Here is a 24,615-nt window from a genome sequence, read left to right on the forward strand (position 1 = left end):
TGGCGAATGTCTCTAGGGTGCATCTACACTGTGGAATTAATGTAGTTTGATACCACTTTAATTGCAGTGGATGAATTCTTTAGAATCCTTGGATTTGTAGCTGGTGACAGCCCATGCTTCTTCTATAGTATTGTCATAGCAGTTAAAGTAGGGTCAAGATACATTAATTTGACAGTGTAGCTTCACCCCTATTTTGGGCAGTGAAAGTAGGCTGGGTGATGCAGCTCAAAAGTAACTCTTCCAAAGTTTAACATCTAACCGTGCTGACTGGAGGTGATTGGGTTGTAGGCCAACGTGTCCGGAAGGTGTCCGGTTGGGGACATATACGTGTAAACTTTCTGGAAAGTGAGCCTCACAGAGTGCATGTGAAGCTGTTCCCGGAGACGTGTGCCTAGGACTTCATCTACACAGACCTCTCTCTGGAATGTATGGAATGTGGGAGCTACTCGGAAGGTGTGCGCCAATGTTCTCCTCCACCTGCCCCCCAGCTAAGGGTGGGTCTTGAAATTTGTATGAGCAAAACTCGTAGTCTGGAACCAGGAGAAGAGGAACTTTGGGTCTCCAACCCCAAGCCTGGGAGGCTGAACAATTCGTTCATCACATGGACTTGCAGATTTGTAGACAAGCGCGGGGATCTGTCACTATTATAGGGATAGCAATAATGCCTTTTTATTGCAAGTTGCTTCATTGCAATGGGCAAACTTCGGGCCACAATTCCAAACAGCTTTCCGGAGGTGACAACACGGGCTCCTTGGCTTGGAAATGGAGAAGAGGACCTCCGCCAGAGATGAGCCAGAAATGAAAGGAGAAGCCTTTGCCTTTGCCTGTGTGTCTCATTGTGTTTGTTTATATACTCTAATCCGCTCTGAGCCTCAATGGGGAGAAGGGTGGAATATAAATAAAGTGGGACCTCCTCCAGAGCCAGAGATGAGCACTGCTTCCATAGCCAGAAACAAAAGGAGAAGCCTTTGCCTTTGCCTGTGTGTCTGATTGTAACAAGCACTGAATGCTTGTCTGTGTTTGTTTATAGACTGTAATCAACTCTGAGTTTCATTGAGGAAAAGGGTAGAATATAAATAAAGTGGGACCTCCTCCAGAGCTAGAGATGAGCACCATCTCCAGAGCCGGAAATGAAAGGAGAAGCCTTTGCCTTTGCCTGTGTGTCTGATTGTAACAAGCATTGAATGTTTGTCTGTGTTTGTTTATATACTCTAATCCGCTCTGAGTCTCATTGGGGAGAAGGGTGGAATATAAATAAAGTGAGACCTCCTCCAGAGTCAGAGATGAGCACCATCTCCAGAGCCGGAAATGAAAGGAGAAGCCTTTGCCTTTGCCTGTGTGTCTGATTGTAACAAGCATTGAATGTTTGTCTGTGTTTGTTTATATACTCTAATCCGCTCTGAGTCTCATTGGGGAGAAGGGTGGAATATAAATAAAGTGAGACCTCCTCCAGAGTCAGAGATGAGCACCATCTCCAGAGCCGGAAATGAAAGGAGAAGCCTTTGCCTTTGCCTGTGTATCTGATTGTAACAAGCATTGAATGTTTGTCTGTGTTTGTTTATATACTCTAATCCGCTCTGAGTCTCATTGGGGAGAAGGGTGGAATATAAATAAAGTGGGACCTCCCCCAGAGCCAGAAATGAGCACCGCCTCCAGAGCCGGAAATGAAAGGAGAATCCTTTGTCTTTTCCTTATGTCACATTGTAACAAGCTCTGAATGCTTGTCTGTGTTTGTTTATATACTGTAATCTGCTCTGAGTCCCATTGGGGAGAAGGGTGGAATATAAATAAAGTGGGACCTCCTTCAGAGCCAGAAATGAAAGGAGAAGCCTTTGCCTTTGTGTCTCATTTTTACAAGCATTGAATGTTTGTCTGTGTTTGTTTATATACTCTAATCCGCTCTGAGTCTCATTGGGGAGAAGGGTGGAATATAAATAAAGTGGGACCTCCTCCAGAGTCAGAGATGAGCACCATCTCCAGAGCCGGAAATGAAAGGAGAATCCTTTGTCTTTTCCTTATGTCACATTGTAACAAGCTCTGAATGCTTGTCTGTGTTTGTTTATATACTGTAATCTGCTCTGAGTCCCATTGGGGAGAAGGGTGGAATATAAATAAAGTGGGACCTCCTTCAGAGCCAGAAATGAAAGGAGAAGCCTTTGCCTTTGTGTCTCATTTTTACAAGCATTGAATGTTTGTCTGTGTTTGTTTATATACTGTAATCCACTCTGAGTCTCATTGGGGAGAAGGGTAGAATATAAATAAAGTGTTGTTGTTGTTGGTGTTGTTATTATTATTATTATTATTATTATTATTATTATCATTATTATTCTGTTTATGTAAAGTGACCCAGCACCCATTATAAAACAGCACCCTGGGCTCATTTCAATCCATACAAAACAGAAGTATTCATTCAACAGAAGGGCAGGGCTGATGTAATTTATGCAGTGTATCCTTTTGTAATTTATGTAATTTATACATTTTGAGGCATAAATGTCTGTGGGAAAGGTGGAGCCTGAGACGAACTCAGGGTAGAATGAATGTTGTGTGGCTCCAAATGCAAGGACTCAATGACTACGGAGCAGTCGGTGACTTCTTGGAAAGCTCTCTGCTCCGGCTGCCAAAAACTCCCAGGTTTATATCCCTCATAAAAGCAGACTTGCTGATAAGAGGATTATCTCATAAGGGTGACAAGAGAGAGATTTGAATATCGGAACTGAACAGAATACGAGGCAGAGTTTACCTCTGAATAAAATGATACTAAATTAAACAAATCAAAGGGATAGTTATTTGCATAAATGCAGAATTGGTTCTGCTATGGCTTTTCCACTTGTGGTCTCGCTTATCAGGCTTTTCTGATAGTAAGATATCTCCTCCAGTGTCAATCCAGCAGGTTTGGATATATCATAGTATTGTATTTATTGAATACTTTATCACAATTATAGGTTTCTTAAGGGGGAGAGTGATTTCCAAAGATGGGAACGGTGTTGACTATTTTAAGATATTTTTGAATATTGCCTGTATACATCGAACAGTTTGTGACAGGTGGCTGGCTGAATACTGATATTACCGTATATACTCGAATATAAGCTGACCCAAATATAAGCCGAGGCACCTAATTTTACCACTTAAAACTGGGAAAACATTGACTCAAGTATAAGCCAAGAGTGGTAAATTTCAGAAATAAAAATAGATACAGTAGAGTCTCACTTATCTAATGTAAACGGACCGGCAGAACGTTGGATAAGCGAATATGTTGGATAATAAGGAGAGATTAAGGAAAAGCATATTAAACGTCAAATTAGGTTATGATTTTACAAATTAAGCACCAAAACATCATGTTATACAATGAATTTGACAGAAAAAGTAGTTTAATACTCAGTAATGTTATGTAGTAATTACTGTATTTACGAATTTAGCACCAAAATATCACAATTTATTGAAAACTTTGACTACAAAAATGTGTTGGATAATCCAGAATGTTGGATAAGCGAGCATTGGATAAGTGAGACTCTACTGTAATACCAATAATAATAGAGAAAAAATAATAAATGTAATAATACCATAGAATCATAGAATCATAGAATCATAGAATAGTAGAGTTGGAAGAGACCACATGGGCCATCCAGTCCAACCCCCTGCTAAGAAGCAGGAAATCGCATTCAATAATAATAGAGAAAAATAATAAATGTACCATATATTCTCGAGTATAAGCTGACCCAAATATAAGCCAACCAGGATCCTCACCCGAGTATAAGCCGAGGGGGGCTTTTTTAGTCCTTAAAAAAGGACTGAAAAACTAGGCTTATACTCGAGTATATCCAATAATTTTCTTCCATCACCTAAGGCACCTGTTCCATTGGCAGTCTAAGATCCTATGGAAATTTAAAATGCTGGCATAGACCCCACTGGGTACCATTGGCACGTTGAGGGCTGGGTGGCACAGAGAGTGCTTTGTTGAGTCTTCTAGACTTGAGTTAATTCCATTCCTATATTCTGATTAGAAAGTAGAGAAAATAATGTAACTCCGATTCCTTCTTGGCAGGACGTCACAGGCTTGCTCCGCGCTGGCTAGGGGTTGTGTGTGTGTGTGTTTACACTTCTGCAAGCGAGTGCCATCTTAAGCCCTGAGGGGACCTTTCCTGCCGGCACACGTGTGGCTCCGTCTAATGGTTTATATATACATTAAATAACAAGGTTTGGAATCGATACGCTGGCAGGTTTCCAGCCTGCCTAACTGGTTCACCTTGCCACCACGTTCCCTCAATGCTGACTCAAGATATTCATGCTTTACCAGTCCTAACCATGCGCTGAGGTTGTTTCGTCACACATGTCCCTGCTTCCATTGGTGAAATAACGCAAGGGATGTGCAAATGCATGTTCTGCAACCATGCTCATGTGCATCCCAGCAAAAGAGGTTCTTGGCCTCATTTCACACATCACTGGATAGAAGTGATTTCCAATTTTCCTAAATGACCCTGTGTAAAGAATTTATAACGACTGCCACCAATTTGTAAAGGACTAAGAACGACTAAGGTTCTTTCAGGCAGGGGGAATCTTTTTTATCCCACCGCTGCCACCAATTGTCGAAAATGCAACCAGCAAAGACTCAGAGAGGAGAACTTTTTTAAAAAATTCTTTCTTCTTCTTATTCACTTTAGATGGTAATGCAGCTTGGTTTATAATATATGCGACATAGGCTTAGATGTTGGAGGAACAATAACAAGTTTATTCAGGCACAGAGCTTAGTGGTTACGATATTGTTTCTCACTTAGAGGCATTTTTATTAACAGTTACAATACTAGAATGAGGTAAGACAAACTCCCTAAAGTGTCATTTCTTTTACTTAAAGTAGTTAGAACTTCTTCCTCTACTGCTTTTAAACTGCAGTCACCTTTTGATATACGATCACAGATTCTCTGTTCCTCACTAGGACACAGACTACATCAAATAAGTCACCAAACTTATTTTAAACCGACTCAAAAATGAACAATTGAGTCTCCTTGATCCCCTCAACCTAGGATCAATCTTCCCTGTGCCTCATCAGAGCACAGACTCAATCCCTTTTTTAAACTCTGCACTTTTTCAACAAAATGGCAGTTGGCTCCGCCTACTTCTCCATGGCAACCAGCCTCTGAGTGCTGAGATGCAATAACTGTAATACTTACCCTTTTAAAACACAAACACACAATTAAATATAACATCTGTAAACCAAAAATTCATACTTCATTACACCCTGATATAGTGTAAGACAATTACCTTCAGAGGGTAATCAGGAGGGAAATCAGGCAGAGAAACTCATTCTTGTGAGAGATGCATAAAGCAATGTTTATTTTCAAATAGCTATGAAAGGCAAACAGCCATACATACCCCAGAGGGCTGTATCATGAAAATGGCCATTGCAACATGTGCATAGCAAACAAATAATTTATACCTTTGGCTTATCTAAGATTGACCAATGGCTGAGGGTCTTCCTCACCTTACACACTTACTTGGCATAAGTGAAACCAATGACCTAACTTGTTTTCTCTGAGCTTTCTTCTCTTCTTGGAACTTTCTGGAGAAAGGCACCAGCTCACAGGAAGGTAGGGGCATATGCAGAGGCAAAACTACATAGGCAAAAGTTTACTACTTTCTGGCTTATGGTCCCTTCAATAGCATTCCTTGGAAGGGACTGCAGACAATGCAGTTGGTGTTGCAGGCCTTGGAGGTGTCTATGGACATGCAAATGTGAGTAAATCAATAGGTACTGCTTCTTCAGGAAGATAACGGCACTCCATATAGTCATGCTGGCCACATGACTTAGGAGGTGTCTATTAGCCCACTGCTATCCTACAAAAGTTGTGTCAGATTATTAAAGCGGTGGCTGCAATGCTGGCTGCCCTCCGAGTCTTGTCAAGCGAGGAAGGCGTACGGTCCAAGGTTAAGGCGGGAGAGATGTGTGCCATTTATCAGACTCCTGGAATCTGACGCACACCGTGGTTAGTTTAAGATTATTAAAATCAAAAGCACACTTCGCCCGCGCACAGGGTGTCTACTTATGCATCACCCAGAAAGGTGGCCGGAGCGGACATGGATCTGAATAAAATTTGCAGGTGCTAATGCATTGCACATTTGGAAACCATTTAATAGAAACGCAGTACGTCATGCAGAAGTGGGCAAGTGTGTGGGCAGGGGATCTGCGAATGTGCCGTCGAGCTGGTTCTCTGAGCAAAAGAAGCTGCTTTCCTGGCTTCTTACTATAGACCTCAACAGGATAGCATTTCAAATAGAAAATGAGACACTTAGCGTATATACTCGAGTATAAGTCGACCCGAATATAAGCCGAGGCACCTAATTTTACCACAAAAAACTGGGAAAACATTGACTCCAGTATAAGCCAAGATACCAATAAAATTACCGTATATACTCAAGTATAAGCCGGCCCGAATATAAGCCGAGGCACCTAATTTTACCACAAAAAACTGGGAAAACATTGACTCCAGTATAAGCCGAGATACCAATAAAATTATCGTATATACTCAAGTATAAGCCAACCCGAATATAAGCCGAGGCACCTCATTTTACCACAAAAAAATCTGGGAAAACATTGACTCAAGTATAAGCTGAGATACCAATAAAATTACTGTATATACTTGAGTATAAGCCAACCCGAATATAAGCCGAGGCACCTAATTTTACCACCAAAAAACTGGGAAAACATTGACTCCAGTATAAGCCGAGGGTGTTAACTTTCAGAAATAAAAACAGATACCAATAAAGTTACATCGATTGAGGCATCAGTAGGTTAAATATTTTTGAATATTTACATAAAGCTCAAATTTAAGATAAGACTGTCCATCTCTGATCAAATCATTATTTTCATCTTCTTCAATGTAAATGTACTTATGTATCCTTTTAATAATAATAGGGTAAAATAATACATGTAATAAAAATAATAATAATAATAATTATAAATAAATAAATAATACAGGAAAATAATACATGTAATAATAATAATAATAATAATAATAAAAATACAGGAAAATAATACATGTAATAATAGAGTAAAATAATAAATGCAATAATAATAATAATAATAAGATCAGTGTGAAATAATAAATGTATTAATAAAAATAAAAATAGAGTAAAATAAATGTAATAGTAGCAATAATAATAGAGAAAAATAATAAATGTAATAATACCAATAATAATAGAGAAAAATAATAAATGTATCCTATATACTCAAGTATAAACCGACCCAAATATAAGCCAACCAGGACTGTCACCCGAGTATAAGCCGAGGGGGGCTTTTTCAATCTTAAAAAGAGGGTTGAAAAACTAGGCTTATAGTCGAGTATATACAGTAATTTTATTTTTCCAAAGTATTCAGTCTTAGCTCCCTGCTCCACTGTTAGCTTTTCAGCTGTTCATTTCTGGATTATTTTATTTTGTGTTCTCGTTTTATGACTGCTGTTTATTTTTATTTTTAATGAGGGCTTTTTATATATATATATTTTAAAAAGCACTGGTAATGCCTAGCTTTATTATTTTAATTGTTGGTTTAGTCATTGTAATTAGCTGCCTTGATCCTGTTATGAAAAGCGATAGGATATAAACAGGCGACACCTTCTCCTTATGGAAAGCCCAAAGCAAATGTGTCGGGATGCTCCAGATGTTGGCTCTTGGCAGGGTCAGGCCCACGATGGAGCCGATACCATGCTCTGGGAAAGAACTGACATCATTCCTCCTTAAATCCTAAGATGCAATTTCTTCCCCATAAAAATATATATATCTTAAAAATATATCTAAAAATGGGGTGCGTCTTAAAATTGTGGCATATATATAGATATATATATATATACCGTATATACTCAAGTATAAGCCGAGTTTTGCAGTCTTTATTGACTGAAAAAGCCCCCCTTGGCTTATACTTGAGTGAGGGTCCTGGTCGGCTTATATTCAGGTTGGCTTATACTCGAGTATATACGGTAATCAGAGTTGGGTAGTCTTATCTTAAATTACAGTTTTATGTGAATATTCCAAAAGAAATTCTCTACGGATGCCTCAATAAATGTAATTTTATTAGTATCTATTTTAATTTTAATTTTTGAGATTTACCAGTAGCTGCTGCATTTCTTCACTCTCATCTTATACTCAAGTCAATAAGTTTTCCCAGTTTTTTGTAGTAAAATTGGTGCCTCGGCTTATATTCGGGTCGGCTTATATTCAAGTATATACGGTATCTATCTATCTGTCTGTCTGTCTGTCTATATATACACACACACACACACACACACACACACACACCTATTGGTGCTACTGAAATTAGTGTGCAACCGATGGCATCTTTAGAATCAAAGAAATACAATTCTTCTTTAGATTGTTATAGGTAAAGGTAAAGATTTCCCCTTGACATTAAGTCTAGTCGTGTCCGACTCTTTGGATTGGTGCTCATCTCCATTTCTAAGCCGAAGAGCCGGCGTTGTCCGTAGACACCTCCAAGATCATGTGGCCATTGATTGCATGATTACATGGAGCGCCGTTACCTTCCCACCAAAACAGTACCTATTGATCTACTCATATTTGCATGTTTTTGAACTGCTAGGTTAAACCACTAAGCCCCGGTGGCGCAGTGGGTTAAGCCCTTGTGCCGGCAGGACTGCTGGCTTGAAGGTTGGGTTGCTGACCTGAAGGTTGCCAGTTCGAATCCAACCCGGGGAGATCGCAGATGAGCTCCCTCTGTCAGCTCCAGCTTTCCATGTGGGGGTATGAGAGAAGCCTCCCACAGGGATGGGGTGAGCTCCCATTGTTAGCCCCAGCTTCTGCCAAACTAGCAATTCAAAAACGTGCAAATGTGAGTAAATTTCTGTTCAGAATCGATAGATTCATCACATTTCCAAAAACACTTGCAATGGATCGACTGCTCTTCTCCGCTCCGCTTCATCCTTATTGCATTGAAATTCCTTTTCCTCCTGCTGCTTATATTATAGCTGTCAACTTTCAGATGAACATGTACAAGTCAAGGAGGGTTTGTGACATTCATCCATGTGTTCATCCAGGCATTCTTTTCAGGACAGGGGGAAAAACATCTCATCTTCTATTATGGGAGGGACTGCAGAGGGGCGCCAGCAGAAGTCCGCATGCAACGCGATGTGAATTAATCCATCAACCGAGCATAGCTGCAACACTATGCACATGTATGACTGGGAGTACATATCGTCGAGTACAAAGGAGGCTCATGAATAAACATGTCGAGGGTTGCAAAGTATGCAGCACCCTTTGAGGAAATATCGGCATATTCCAAAAGCATCCTTACTTCATTGTTTGTTTGTTTGCTTACAAGAACCCTGAGTTCCAGGAACCACATGCAAATGAGTGGCTCAGACAGGTAGATGTCGGGTGCACCTGAGCGCATTCTCTGCCCAGGAATTTGGGATCAGCTCACAAAGACTTCCATGCCGAAATCCCCTTCTGCTTCTCCCTCTGCTCGCTTCCTTCCCGGAAACTCCCTTGAGCAGGAGAGCGTTTCTATTTATTTTGATTTTGCTGGAAGTCAGAAATCAACGGCAGATCGCCCAGAGATCTCTCTCGCCCACCCCTGCTGTAAGGGATACGTTTCCAGCGAGAGCTCCATCTTACGTTTCCAGTCTCTCTGCCTCGTGCCAAAATGCCCCAAACTACCAGCGTGCTTTTTAAAAAAACTGCCTGCAGTATCAGATTCGCAACCATCGCTCCATATGGAAAATATTTCATGCGTTTGATGTAGCGATATGGATCTTCATATTTGCTGGGAGGGGAAACCAACATGTTTGCGCCGTGATGTCATGTCATGGGGGTCCGAACGCAAAATAGTTGAAAAACACCCTTGTTGGACCCTAAAAGGGGCAAACTCATGAGTTTGAGGTTCACTTTGATCTCTCAGAAAGAGAAAGAAGAAAATAATTACCATTGTTGATGGCGCCTGTGATATCTTACAATGCAAATCATAATGTAACTATAAATTGAATTCCTTGAGCTTGGTTGTCTCTGTTGAGGAATTGCAGGAGAAACAAGCCCAAAATGTTGGCAACGGGGAAGAAAGTTAAGCTCCACGACCTAATCTCATGGATGTGCTTACCGTGGAGATTTGGCGCTATCCTGTCGACAGCAAAGACATCGGCTTTGCCTTTAGGCTTCCTCTTCCACTACAGCTGTCATTCTCTCCGGGGGAAATGAAATATTCCCAGCTGTACATGTATCATAATGAATTAACCACTATTGTCTTGCAAAATATTCTGTATTGGCTTCACTTAGTGGCAGACAGTTAAGAGTCATTATCTTGACAAAAGGTATATTCCTGTCGAAAATGAACACTGCTAGAAACAGGATTTTTGAATGAATCAAAGCAGATGATTGTGGTATGTTCACAAGATCAGTTGTGATGAATCCCTCCGTTTCAACATTTCTTAGGTGGCAGAGTTTCTCAACCTGGGGGTCGGGACCCCCAGGGGTCGCGAAGGGGGTTTCAGAGGGGCTGTCAAAGACTATCAGAAAAAAACCCCACATATTTATGTTGGTCATTGAGGTTCTGTGTAGGAAGTTTGGCCCAATTCTATCCTTGGTGGGGTTCAAGGGGCTCTTTGATTGTAGGTGAACTATAAATCCCAGCAACTACAACTCCCAAATGTCAAAGGTCTATTTTCCTGAAACTCCATCAGTGTTCGCAATTGGGCATATTGAGTATTCGTGCCAAGTTTGGTCCACATCCATCATTGAGTCCACAGTGCTCTCTGGATGTCGGTGAACTACAACTCCCAAACTCAAGGTCAATGCCCACCAAAACCTTCCAGTATTTTCTGTTGGTCATGGGAATTCTGTGTGCCAAGATTGGTTCAATTCATTAGTTGATGGAGTTCAGAATTTCTTTGATTGTAGGTGAACTATAAATCCCAGCAACTACAACTCCCAAATGTCAAAGGTCTATTTTCCTGAAACTCCATCAGTGTTTGCATTTGGGCATATTGAGTATTCGTGCCAAGTTTGGTTCAGATCCATTATTGTTTGAGTCCACAGTGCTCTCTGGATGTAGGTGAACTACAACTCCCAAACTCAAGGTCCATGCCCACCAAACCCTTCCATAAGAAGATAGTGTTGACCACTAGCAATGAAAGCCAGATAAGGCACATTGCGCATTTAGTCGTAGCTCCCCTTGAGATAGTGAGCTCTGTTGCAGAGATAAATGACACACAACAGGAGCTGTAAAGACTCAACAGTGCCTTTATTTACTCATATATTTATTTGCATCCCTTACCATTTCAGGGCACAGGCAGAAGTTGGAAGAACAAGCGAAATCCTTCCCGAATCGTTTTGAGGAAATCGAAAGGTTGCGGCACTCCATGCGCGTCACCCCCACGGCTCCCAACCGCGGACCCCTGACCACGCCCGGGCACTTCGGACCGCAAGCGCAAAGCCAGATCCAAGGTAAGACTTGGCACCTTTGCCAATTGTGACATTCACACTTGCCTCAAGCAGACAACCATTCCTTCTCCCACCCTGGACATATATATATATATATATATATATATATATATATATATATAGAGAGAGAGAGAGAGAGAGAGAGAGAGAGAGAGAGAGAGAGAGTTGGTAAATAAATACATAAATAAATAAATATATAAACCCCACTTGCCTAATTTCCAACATTGGGTTGCGGTGAGTTTTCCGGACTGTATGACCATGATCCAGAAGCATTCTCTCCTGACGTTTCACCCACATCTATGGCAGCCATCCTCAGAGGTTGTGAACTCTGTTGGACACTAGACAAGTGGGGTGTATATATCTGTGGAATAATGTCCAGACAGGAAGCAGCCAGGCTTTGGAGCTGCAAGGCCATTCAGTGCTAATCAAGATGGCCAATTGCAACATTCCCACTTGCTTCCAATAGACAAGAGTTCTTTCTCCCACCCTTCCAAAGATATATGCATCCCACTTGCCTGGTTTCAAACAGTCCTCACAACCTCTGAGGATGCCTGCCATAGATGTGGGCGAAACGTCAGGAGAGAATGCTTCTGGAACATGGCCAGACAGCCTGGAAAACTCACAGCAACCCAGTGATTCTGGCCATGAAGGCCTTTGACAACACACTACATTTTACTTGAATTGAGAGCTAAGGAAAGCGTACAGTCCGTCTGGTCAGTTTATTAAACTGTGTCCCAAGATAACTTCGCCAAGAAAGAAAGTAGACGGTGGCAATCAAGAAATGAATGGGAAGGAAATGAATTAACGAAACAACCAATTTTGACTCTGTACAAATCAATGGGTAAATAATTAAATCATCAGGAGCCGGTCCCCACATTAGAGAAACAAGGTGAAAAAAAATGAATTTTAAGAATCAGGACGAAGCTCAGACACGAGCAAAATAAGGAGAGAAGCACGCTATTTGTTGCATGTGGTTTTGTTTAAGATGGATTGCCTGCGCAGGGCTTTCGAAAGCTCCTTCTTCAACCACGGAGCGTCCTTCCCGATGCTTAAAATAACCATTTCTTAATGGCAAAAAATATCTGTTAAGTCGAGCAGCTGCAAAATGGTTTTCCAAAGGAAACCGAATGAGAGTAAAGGGAAGTGACTGTACTACGGGGTTGCTTTTTTTTTGCCTCCCAAAGCAAGACCGGAGCCAAAATAGTTTGCCTCGCCTCACTCACGCCTTTCTCATTGAGTGTGTCTCCGTGACCATTCGCCCTAGTCATGCGTGACACTTTGCGGTGCTCAGGGTTTGCTTTTATGATTCTCCCAACTCCCCGAACTGAGGTCAGTGGGTCGGAAGACTTTTCCACTGGTATTGTACAAACTGGGGAAACTCTTCCCCAGTTTGGCCTCCTGCATCATCAAAATGTTATGAAGTTGCTCCAGATCATCGCCTGAACTGTCCCCTACACAAAGCTACCATCCAACGTAGTCACCATCAATTTGAACACATTTGCACCATCGTTTAACCCAGGCATCAAAATCAAACGAGAGCCAAGAATTGTGCTACAAATTTGAGGAAAATGCACAATCGGATGGAGCTGCTTTGAGTCTCCTTGTAGATGGAAAAAAGCGGGGAGCAAAATAAACATCATGGTAGAAATTAGTGGTGTGCTTTTGTATGGAATCGCTTTTCATTTTGTTTAGTTTCATTCGTTTTGTATCAGTTTTGTGTTTGTCCCTGTTTCCAAAAATAGGGTACCTATACAAATAGAATTTTGGTCTCACTTACAAAAAAGCCGAAAATTTTTGTACCATTGGTGGCAATGGGAGGGCTTCCAAGGCTCACCCCCCCCCCCCCCTTCCTGGCTCAGTTTTTGGGCTAGAGGGGAGAAAATTACCACACACGGAGAGCATTTCGACCCCCTTTAGCCCACCAACATTTAAAACTTTTGGGTCTTCCCCAGAGTATTATTATTATTATTATTATTATTATTATTATTATTATTAACAACCATTGGTGTACACATCAGATGTCATGGGGAAGCAGCCCTCTCTCAGACTCAGCTTAGGGTCCCAGAGTAACTATTGTTATTAATACTAATATTAACACCCATTGACACACATCGGATGTAATTGGGAGGCACTCCTCTCCCAGACTCAGCTTAGGGTCCCAGAGAAACAATCATTATTTATATTAATATTATTATTAATACCCATTGGTACACATTGGATGTAATTGGGAGGCACTCCTCTCTCAGACTCAACTTAGGGTCTCAAAATAATTATTGTTATTAATATTTATATTAATATTAACACCCATTGATACACATTGGATGTAATTAGGAGGCACTGCTCTCTCAGACTCAGCTTAGGGTCCAAGAATAACTATTATTATTCATATTCATATTATTATTAACACCCATTGGTACACATCGGATGTAATTGGGAGGCACTCCTCTCCCAGACTCAGATTAGGATTCCAGAGTAACTATTGTCATTAATATTAATATTATTATTAATAATAATCAGATGTAATTGGGAGGCACTCTTTTCCCATGCTCAGCTTAGGGTCCCAGAGTAACTATTGTTATTCATATTGTTATTGTTATTATTATTAGCACCCATCGGTACACATTGGAAGTCATGGGGAGGCATTCCTCTCCCAGACTCAGCTTAGGGTCCAAGAATAACTATTGTTATTCATATTCATATTATTATTAACACCCATTGGTACACATCAGGTGTCACGGGGAAGCAGGCCTCTGTCTGTACCTGCTTATTGTTACAAGGCCCGGTAACTGTGCAGCTTTCTCTTTTGTGTCGCCTTTTGTTTCGTCCGAAAATTGCATCTTGCGTTTCGTGCATCTGAATGGATGATACGAAATGAATAGATGAAAGAAGCAGATGAAACAAATACCATACACATCACTAGTAGAAACGTACTGGTAGAATCTATCCCAGAGACGAAACAATATCATAGTGTGTATAATTCATCATCATCATCATCATCATCATTTAATTACTTATTAATCGCCCTCCATCCAAGATGCTCTAGGCGATTTACAAGATAAAATTGTAAAGGATAAAAATACATACATACAGTAGAGTCTCACTTATCCAAGCTAAACGGGCCGGCAGAAGCTTGGATAAGCGAATATTTTGGATAATAAGGAGGCATTAAGGAAAAGCCTATTAAACATCAAATTAGGTTATGATTTTACAACTTAAGCACCAAAACATCATGTTATACAACAAATTTGACAGAAAAAGTAGTTCAATATGCAGAAATATTATGTTGTAATTACTGTATTTACAAATTTAGCACCAAAATATCACGATATATTGCAAACATTGACTACAAAAATGGCTTGGATTATCCAGAGGCTTGGATAAGTGGGGCTTGGATTAGTGAGACTCTACTGTACAAATATTGATAACATTAATTTGTATTGTGCAAATTGGCTATCTAGATTTCAAAGCCCTGGATTATGGGCAACCCGAGAAAGGCCCCAACTATTTTAGCTTTCTTCGAGCCATCATTTCTTGGTACTCATTCAGTCAAGCCAAGAACTAGATATATATTTTAATTTTTTTTCTGAAGGCTGGTATGAAAATAGAGGCAATGGTTGTTTGATCTGGAAAGGGTCTGCTGAGGAGCTTGAAAAACAATTTGTATGCCATTCAGCTCTTTGGGAAGCAGGGAGAGGATGGTTTCCGAGCGGCGCCAGGAGCCGTGCCGCGTGCCGAGAAACAGAAAAGCGGAGAAAGGCGGATGAATGCCAAAGTGGCCTCCTTTTTCTTTGTCCGGCTCCCAAGATAATGACCAGTCGGTCCTACAAGACGGGGATGACCTCTGGTTGAACACACATTCCTGGCTTCCCAGTTGCCTGATCCAAAGTGCTGCCATTTCCGTTGATAGATCGGGTCAGATATTTGGAGTGCGCGGGCACTGGGATTGCTCTCACAATGGTTAAATTCTTACCTCTAAATGGGCTTATTCAGTTAGAGCAGCAGCTGGTGCGATTTCGAGAAGAAAATAAACATTTCCTTCAAATATTTTGATTGGCAGCACGACAAGCCAAATATTCGCCCTCCCCATTGCCCGGGCCCTCGAGAAAGAAATACAGGAGCAGACACAAAAAATCGAGAAATACAAGTTGGGCCATAGTAAAAAAAATTTTTTTCAAAGGTGAAGCCGTAAAAATCTGTGGTTTCGTGTGGACTAAAAAAAGAGAAGAAGAAGATTGTTTAACTATTGGATCTTGCTCACCGTTTAGCTGCACGTTCGGGGAAAAGTATTGTCAGATCTAGATGCAGATGGAGTGAAAAGGTGAGAGAAAGTCACAGCGAAAAACCCCATTAATTCCACTTTTATGCTCAAGGCTGGCCCTACCGTGAAGCAGAGTGAGCCGTTGAGGTTAGGCAATAGGATCTGAAACACTATGGAAAAGCAGCCAATTGCAATTCAGATGGATGGGTGGATGGATGGATGGATGGATGGATGGATGGACGGACAGATGGACAGCTCGAGCCCTTAAGCCCTGCTTGTGGACATTCCTATAGGATTAAAGTAATTGTGGTTGTATTTGAAGCCATCTGGATGGCATCAGGTGGGACAGACCCCTCTACAAAGCCCATATCTTATTTTATTCACCACACTTTCATGCTTGACCATCTATACATTACAGTCAAGGCACCCCATCGTCCAAGCACAGCTGCATCTTAACCTGAAATGGCAGATCAATCTGCTTGGACGAACCAGCAGTTATTGTAACACTGCACTGCATGGTCAATATTAGAAAATGTTGACCATTTCCGCTCCCTTGGCAGCCACCTCTCCACAAAAGTCAACGTTGACACTTAAATGCAACACTGTGTCTGAGCTCTGCGAGTGCAGCATTCTTCCGAATGAAGCAGAGAATGCCTGAGGATCTGGACATCCATAGGGAGACCAAGGGGCTTGTTTATAAAGCTACTGTTCTCCCAACCCTGTTATACGTTTACCATTTCCGCTCCCGTGGCAGCCACCTCTCCACAAAAGTCAACATTGACACTTAAATGCAACACTGTGTCTGAGCTCTGCGAGTGCAGCATTCTTCCGAATGAAGCAGAGAGTGTTTGCGGATCGGGACATCCGTAGGGAGACCAAGGGGCTTGTTTATAAAGCTACTGTTCTCCCAACGCTGTTATATGTTCACCATTTCTGCTCCTGTGGCAGCCACCTCTCTATAAAAGTCAACATTGAGACTAAAATACAATACCGCCTGAGCTCTGTGAGTACAGCATTCTTCCGAATGAAGCAGAGAGTGTTTGAGGATCGGGACATCCGTAGGGAGACCAAGAAGCTTGTTTATAAAGCTACTGTTCTCCCAACCCTGTTATACGTTTACCATTTCCACTCCCGTGGCAGCCACCTCTCCATAAAAGTCAACATTGAGACTGAAATACAACACCGCCTGAGCTCTGCGAATGCAGCATTTCTCCAAATGAAGCAGAGAATGCCTGAGGATCTGGACATCCGTAGGGAGACCAAGGGGCTTGTCTATAAAGCTATTGTTCTCTCAACCCTGTTCTACACCTGTGAAATGTGGACAGTCTACAGACATCATACTCAACTCCTGGAACGATTCTACCAGCACTGCTGCCGAAAAAAATCCTGCAAATCTCTTGGGAAGACAGGCGGACCAATGTCGGCGTGCTGGAAGAAGAAGCAAAGACCACCAGCATTGAAGCAATGCTCCTACGCCATCAACTCCTCCATGGGACTCTGTTTAAAACGGAGAGAAAACGGAGGAAAACCTCCATGTGATGAAGTCCAATAACTTCACCATTTACCCATGTAATTCCCATAAACCGACTGGGTTTGCTCGGGGCATCTAAGAAGTTCCTTTTTGGAGCTGCCCTAGATTGGCTGAATGCGTCTGGTTCAGGACGTGCGGGAAGAAGCACGCCGCCCTCCCCTCCCAGGCCTTTGCTCTGCATCAGCGTTATCCTCGTCCTCATCGCTTTGTGATATTAAAATTGCTTAAAATATACAAGTATTTACTGTGTGCTGTGCAGCAGAAATTAAAACAGACAGGTTTCTTGCCCACAAAATCTAATTAACAAAAGAACAAAAGCAAAGCTGCAGAACGTTGGGAGGGATTTCTTATTGCAGGAAGGAGTAACCCTTCAGTTTTGGGCAGGATTGTACCCTTCTGTTTCCTTATTATTAGGGTAGGATCTAGAATGCAGCCACGAACACGAACAAGTCAAAATAGTATCTCAGGACAATATTTATTTATTTACAATATTTATATTCCACCCTTCTCACCCTAAAGGGGACTCAGGGAGGATCACATTGTATACATATAAGGCAAACATTCAATGCCATATAAACATAGAACAAAAACAGAGACAGACGCAGAGGCAATTTAACCTTCTCCTGAGGGGATGTTCGATTCTGGCCACAGGGGGAGCAGATGCTTCATCATTCACTGCGACGGCACTTCCTCATTCCAACAGTGGCTCGGTGATTTTTTTGGAGTTGTAAATTAGTTAAATTAGCCTCCCCACTTTTATAAGTGGTACCTTAATTTCCTACTTGATAGATGCAACTATCTTTCGGGTTGCTAGGTCAGCAACGAGCAGGGGCTATTTTTTATTTTTAATTGTCGGGTTCTCACCCCGCCATGGACTGGCCTCAAACTCATGACCTCTTGGTCAGAGTGATTTATTGCAACTGGCTGCTCACCAGCTTTATTAATAATTAGCTGTGCCCAGCCCTGCCATATAAGATTCTAAATGGGTTATATAGCTGTGTGGAAGGGCCTTGAGTCTACACTGCCATATAATCCAGTGCAAATTAGATAATCTGTGGAAGAGGCCTAAGTGAAGCCTAACTCTGCCTGTCCCCTGGGCTGAGTCGGTTGCTAGGAGACCAAGTGGGCGGAGCTTAGCCTTCTAACTGGCAGTAATTGGATAAAAACAATTATTCCTCTCCCTCTAATTAGGACTTTATTTTTCTTTTCTTTTTGTTGTATCAACCTAGAGCCATGGGTTGTGTTGTCAAATTTCGAGGTTGGGGGGCCTGTAGTTTTGTTGTTTTGTCCGCTGCCCTGATGCCATCACTCTTTTATATATATATAGATAAAGCAAAACTAGGTGAGCCACAGCCTAGGAGAACTAGAATTTGCTTCCTTTATGTATCCAAACAGCAGCAGCATCAGGGGACATGCCGTACTCTCTCCCCAAACCAGATGCATTTTCTTTTCACCTTTTTAGGAACCTTCCTTCATAAAAACAGCACCTGAAGCAGTTGTGTGTTCCCATTTGCATGGAACAGGAAGACATCCATCCATCCATCCATCCATGGTGGGGAGAGGTCCACCAATGGCATTTTGTGTGGCTCCCCCCAAATTTTGTTTTGTTTTGCAAGCCGTCAGTAATTAACACGTTTGCACTGTTGCTTTTACATTAGCAGCGACGGGCGATTGCCAAGTGTTGCAAGCTCAGACTCATAAAAGTTTAGCCTCTCTCCAAAAACTTTTTTGGGGAGTGCATTAGGGAGGAAAAGAAAGGGGAAATGTGCCCTGAGCACTTGGCTTTTTATTTGAATTCGCTCTTTATGGAATATTATTTATGGCCACATGAAACATAATGAAGGAACGTAAGCCCTTCCTTTCACTCCGCTGAAGCTGCTGCTGAGTCGCAAATGGCGCCTGCCTGCTGTTTATCCCAAGATATCCATCTCTTGGAGTTCTCAGAGCCAGCCTTGCCGAGGAGGAGAAGGAAGGGCAAGAGCACAGGCAGGCAGCAGGCCCAGGGTGGGAAAGATGCATGAAGTTGTTCAAACCATCAGGCAGGAGTCACACAGGACGGTGGGAAGCATGTTCTGAACTCCAGGGAAAGGGACACAGGCTCTACTCCCAGAGCCGGTCCAACAATGAGGCAAATTAAGCGGTCACTTAATAATAATAATAATAATAATAAAACTTTATTTATACCCCGCCACCATCTCCCCAACGGGGACTCAGGGCGGCTTACATGGGGCCATGCCCAGAACAGTACAATATAGCAAAATATAAAACAACATATCATAATACAATTAAACAATACAATAAATAATCATGTACAATGCAACACAAAGTATATATATATATACACACATATAACAGGGCGGGCCGCATGAGACACTTAGTTAAAACTTGGGGTGAGAAAAGGATAAGAATACAACCACGGAGAACAGGGACATAAGATAAAAAACAATCTAGAGGATAGATGTTGGGGGAGTAACAAAAGAAGTGTGTAATAGTTACTCTCCAAAAGCACATCACTTGGGGCGCAAAACATATGGGGGTGTAGTTGAGACTGCTTTTTCTGTTGATTTCTTTTAAAACATGATGTTTTGGTGCTTAATTTGTAAAATCTTAGTGTAATTTGATGTTTAATAGGCTTTTCCTTAATTATCCTCCTTATTATCCAACATTTTCGCTTATCCAACACTTTTATTTTTCAGTGATTGGTTTGGGGGGGGGGGGGTGTGCCAAAATTCTGTTCGCCTACACTTGAAAATTACCTAGGGCTGGCTCTGTCTACTCCTCACCCCAACGCCAGCCCAGGAAAAAATTCCAAATCTCAGAACGGTGCTGGAGGGCAGCATGATTAAAACCTGCCTTTCCTAACCAAGGGTGCCTCTGCACTGTAGAGGTAATGCAGTCTGACAGCACTTGAATGGCCATGGCTCAAATGTTATGGATCCTGGATTTTGTAGTTTGGTGAGGCACCACCGAGTCCTACGGATGATGCCGCAAAATTACTTCTGGCCGTTACCCATGGGACTCTTAAAATGTGTTCAAATTATGTAGAAGAGTGGTTCCCAACCTTTTTTTTTGACCAGGGGTCACTTGACCAGAAGCCAGTTGACCAGGGACTACTTTGATCAGAAGCCAGTTGACCAGGAACCACTTGACCAGGGATTACTTCAACCAGATGCCACTTGACCAGGGACCACTTTGACCAGATGCCACTTGACCAAGGACCACTTCGACCAGAAACCACTTTACCAGGGGCCACTTGATCAGGAATCACTTGACCTGGGACCACTTGACCTGGGACGACTCTGACCAGAGGCCACTTTGACCTGGGACCACTTGATCTGGGACGACTCTGACCAGATGCCACTTGACCAGGGACCACTTTGACCAGAAACCACTTTACCAGGAGCCACTTGACCAGAAATCACTTGATCAGGAACCACTTGACCAGAAACCACTTGATCAGGAACCACTTGACCTGGGACCACTTGACCTGGGACCACTCTGACCATGGACCACCTTGACCAGAAACCACTCTAACCAGTGACCACTTTGACCAGGAACCACTTTGACCAGGAACCACTTTGACCAGAGACCTTGACCAGTGGGAAGGTCTCTTTTCAGGGTTCCCGATAAGGAAGAGGTTTGTAAGTCGACTCAGCTGAACACACGGACCACCACCTGTGTTCGAAATGTATCACCAAGATCTTGATTAAATATTAGTGCTAGCCAGAGAAGCTGTACTGAAATCAATGTAAGCAGTTACTTCCTAATCCTGTTCATTTTACTCTGTGTATTCATTGGGGACTTGCATTGAATTTAACCCTAAAGAAAGGAAGCCAGGCCTATAGGAACAGTGTGGGTGGGCTTTGCATATGCGGAACATCACTTAATAGAAACATATGACTATTTCATTATCAATGTGTTAGTTTTGTGTTTTGCATTTTAATTATGTTATTTAAAAACACAATATGGCCCTCATATTTGCAAGGGATACATTGCTAAACTTACAGTGGAAACAGGAAAACATGGATAATAGTGAATCAGACTGAAATGAATGAGTGGGATCCTCCCTAGGAATTTTCTGGGCATTCCAATGCAACACTATAGTGGAAGTGAATCATAGAATTGCCTGAAGGACCAAAAAAATCCTCAATAGGATGTATTTATTTTATTGGTTGTGGGTAGGCAGAACCACAGTATTGTAAAAAGTGCATTAATAGGGTCAAAATATTTCAAAATTCCATCAGCATACAACTTAAAAGCATCAGCATACAATTTAAAATATCAGCCTGTATTCATTAGAGTTGTGCACAGACTTCGTTCCTACCGTTTCTTTTGTCTCTTCCATTTTTTCGGGAGCATGAAACGGGAAGCTCCTTCCCCGCACGAGAATCTGCTTGACACGAAAGCTTGCTTCTGTCTGCAGCTGAGCGCCTCCCAGAACTTGCCTCCTTGCCTCAAAAAGAGTGTGTGTGTGTGGTATGCAGGCCCAGAAGATGCGCACACCTGACGGTACCTGCAGCCGAGCGCCTCTTAACTCTAGAGTGCGGCGCTCAGCTGCAGGCACTGTCAGGTGTGCATTTTCCAGGCCTGTATGCCACACACACACTCTCTTTCCAAGGAGAGAGTGTGTGTGGCATGCAGGCAGGCCCAGAGCTTGCCTGCAGCTGAGCGCCTCTTACTGTAGAGTAGAAACAGTAGCAGGTAAGAAGCCTCCTTAAAGCGCACACTGGGAAGGGGGGCCTGGGTGGGAAGCCTCCCAGAACTTGCCTCCTTGCCTCGGAAAGAGAGTGTGTGTGTGGTGTGTAGGTCCAGAAAATGTGCACACCTGCCGGTACCTGCAGCCGAGCGCCTCTTAACTCTAGAGTGCGGTGCTCAGCTGCAGGCACTGTCAGGCACGCATTTTCCGGGCCTGTATGCCACACACGCACTCTCTTTCCAAGGAGAGTGTGTGTGTGGCATGCAGGCAGGCCCAGAGCTTGCCTGCAGCTGAGCGCCTCTTACTGTAGAGTAGAAACAGTAGCAGGTAAGAAGCCTCCTTAAAGCGCACACTGGGAAGGGGGGCCTGGGTGGGAAGCCTCCCAGAACTTGCCTCCTTGCCTCGGAAAGAGAGTGCGTGTGTGGCATGCAGGCCCAGAAGATGCGCACACCTGACGGTACCTGCAGCCGAGCACCTCTTAACTCTAGAGTGCCGCGCTCAGCTGCAGGCACTGTCAGGCGTGCATTTTCCGGGCCTGTACGCCACACACACACTCTCTTTCCAAGGAGAGTGTGTATGTGGCATGCAGGCCGGCCCAGAGCTTGCCTGCAGCTGAGCGCCTCTTACTCTAGATACTGTAGCAGGTAAGAAGCCTCCTTAAAGCGCACACTGGGAAGGGGGGCCTGGGTGGGAAGCACCCCCTCCTCCCCATAATGGTCCATTTTTTGGGGCCCTAAACTGGGACCACCAACAAAAGCCAGGACACAAAACAGGGCAAGATTTACTTCGAATTCACAATGCTAGTATCCATAGATGCTCCATCCATGGATTCAATGGGCTTTGGAAGGCAACCATAAGGTGGATGTGGCCCTTGATAAAAATGAGTTTGACCTTCACAATATAATAATAATAATAATAATAATAATAATAATAATAATAATAATAAAAATAATTTTATTCTTATACCCCACCCCATCTCCCCGAAGGGACTCGGGGCGGCTTACATGGGGCAATGCCCAACGCAACAATACAAAATCAAACAAAAAACAAAACAATAAACAAATCAGCAACATAAAAACATCAGCATAGGTAAAACCGTCATAAAAAGTTGATACACAGAATAATATTAAAATCATGAGTTCGATCAAAAGATCTGGGCCAAGGTGCAGAAAAATATCAAGTATTTTTGATATCAAGTATTCACAATGTAACCAATCGCATCTTTACTCATCACATGTTCCATCCAAGTGATGCAAATACTCTGGCTTCCACTTCTTTATGGGATCTGTCTGAACGCTTGCATAGGACTAATATGAAACATGAAACCAGGACTCTGGCTGAGGGACAATATCCCCTTGAACTTGGGATTCTTATTAGGCTTGACACATTGTGGCACATCTTTCCAATAAAACTGGTTCTGAGCCCCTCTGGAAGCCAAGGGAGGAGTCCTTCTGGAGCCGCTCTTGCTGAACTCAATGAAATACCATTACTTGTAAAAAAAAAACAAAAACCTAGAATCACATTTCCTCACTCTTTCAAAAAAAATACGGTTGGAAGCCAAAGGAACAGTAATAGCATGACCTACAGTAAGCAAGCTTTCAGCTGCGTGTTTATCAGCCCGGTCCCTGTGCCTCTCGGCACAAACAGACCACCCGCACGAAGGCCTCAGAAGACCTTGCCGAGACTCCAGATTTCCTTCTGAGTCTCTCTGTTTGTGTGCGCACATCTCTGCCAAAGCAGATGGACTGGGGAGCTTGGGGACTCGCCGCTGACTATTTACTACACAGCCCCAGAGAATAGCTAAACAATTTTATTTCAATGTTTATAGCTCTGCATTGGTGGAAAGTCACACACAAACCTATTGCTAATACACACATATTGTACCAGCCAAGAGGAGTTTGGGTTTTTATAAACTTACTAACAGGGGCAGAATGTATAAAATTTTAATTTGGGGGCTACAGCTCCCATAATTCCTCAAATGGTATGGATGGCTACAGAAATTTATTTATTTATTTACAGTATTTATATTCCGCCTTTCTCACCCCGAAGGGGACTCGGGGCGGATCACATTGTACACATATAAGGCAAACATTCAATACCATATAACATAGAACAGAGACAAAGACAGACACAGAGGCAATTTAAACCTTCTCCAGCTTCCCACTTCCTGAGGGTATGGTTGATTCCGGCCACAGGGGGAGCAGCTGCTTCATCATCCACTGTGATGGGGAAATGGGGCGGAGTATAAAAATAAAGTTGTTATTATTATTATTATTATTATTATTATTATTATTATTATTATTATTATTATTATTATTATTATTATGGCAATTTCCTCATTCCAACAGCGGCTGGGTGATTTTTTTATGGTGTCGTAAATTAGCCTCCCCACATATAAGCCAGGTCTTCTCCTTATCAGCTTTTCCTTCAATTTTGTCAAGGAACTTTCCATGCAATGTTCTGTTGTGCCAGCTTCCAGCTCTAGTTTGTAGTGCGGTTTTCTTGTACTGGTTTTTTGTCTGTTATGCTTTAAGGAGTTTCTGATTTTTGACTTCCAAGTCAAAGCAGGTTCTTCACTATTATTATTATTATTATTATTATTATTATTATTATTATTATTATTATTTCCCACACTTGGCTTATACTCGAGTCAATAGCAGAGCCGGTCCAACAATGAGGCGAATTAAGTGGTCG

General features: G+C 42.3%; 1 protein-coding gene across 1 annotated transcript in view; it reads left to right on the plus strand.

The window, feature by feature from the left end:
• runx3 (RUNX family transcription factor 3) overlaps positions 1-24,615 on the plus strand; it is a 65,374-nt gene that overhangs the window by 34,358 nt on the left and 6,401 nt on the right. Inside the window, exon 4 of the mRNA XM_062962349.1 lies at positions 11,278-11,439. Coding sequence (XP_062818419.1) covers positions 11,278-11,439 — 162 coding nt within the window. The remainder of the gene's footprint in view (positions 1-11,277; positions 11,440-24,615) is intronic.

The sequence above is a fragment of the Anolis carolinensis genome, unplaced genomic scaffold, assembly GCF_035594765.1.
Source record: "Anolis carolinensis isolate JA03-04 unplaced genomic scaffold, rAnoCar3.1.pri scaffold_10, whole genome shotgun sequence".
NCBI lineage: Eukaryota > Metazoa > Chordata > Lepidosauria > Squamata > Dactyloidae > Anolis > Anolis carolinensis.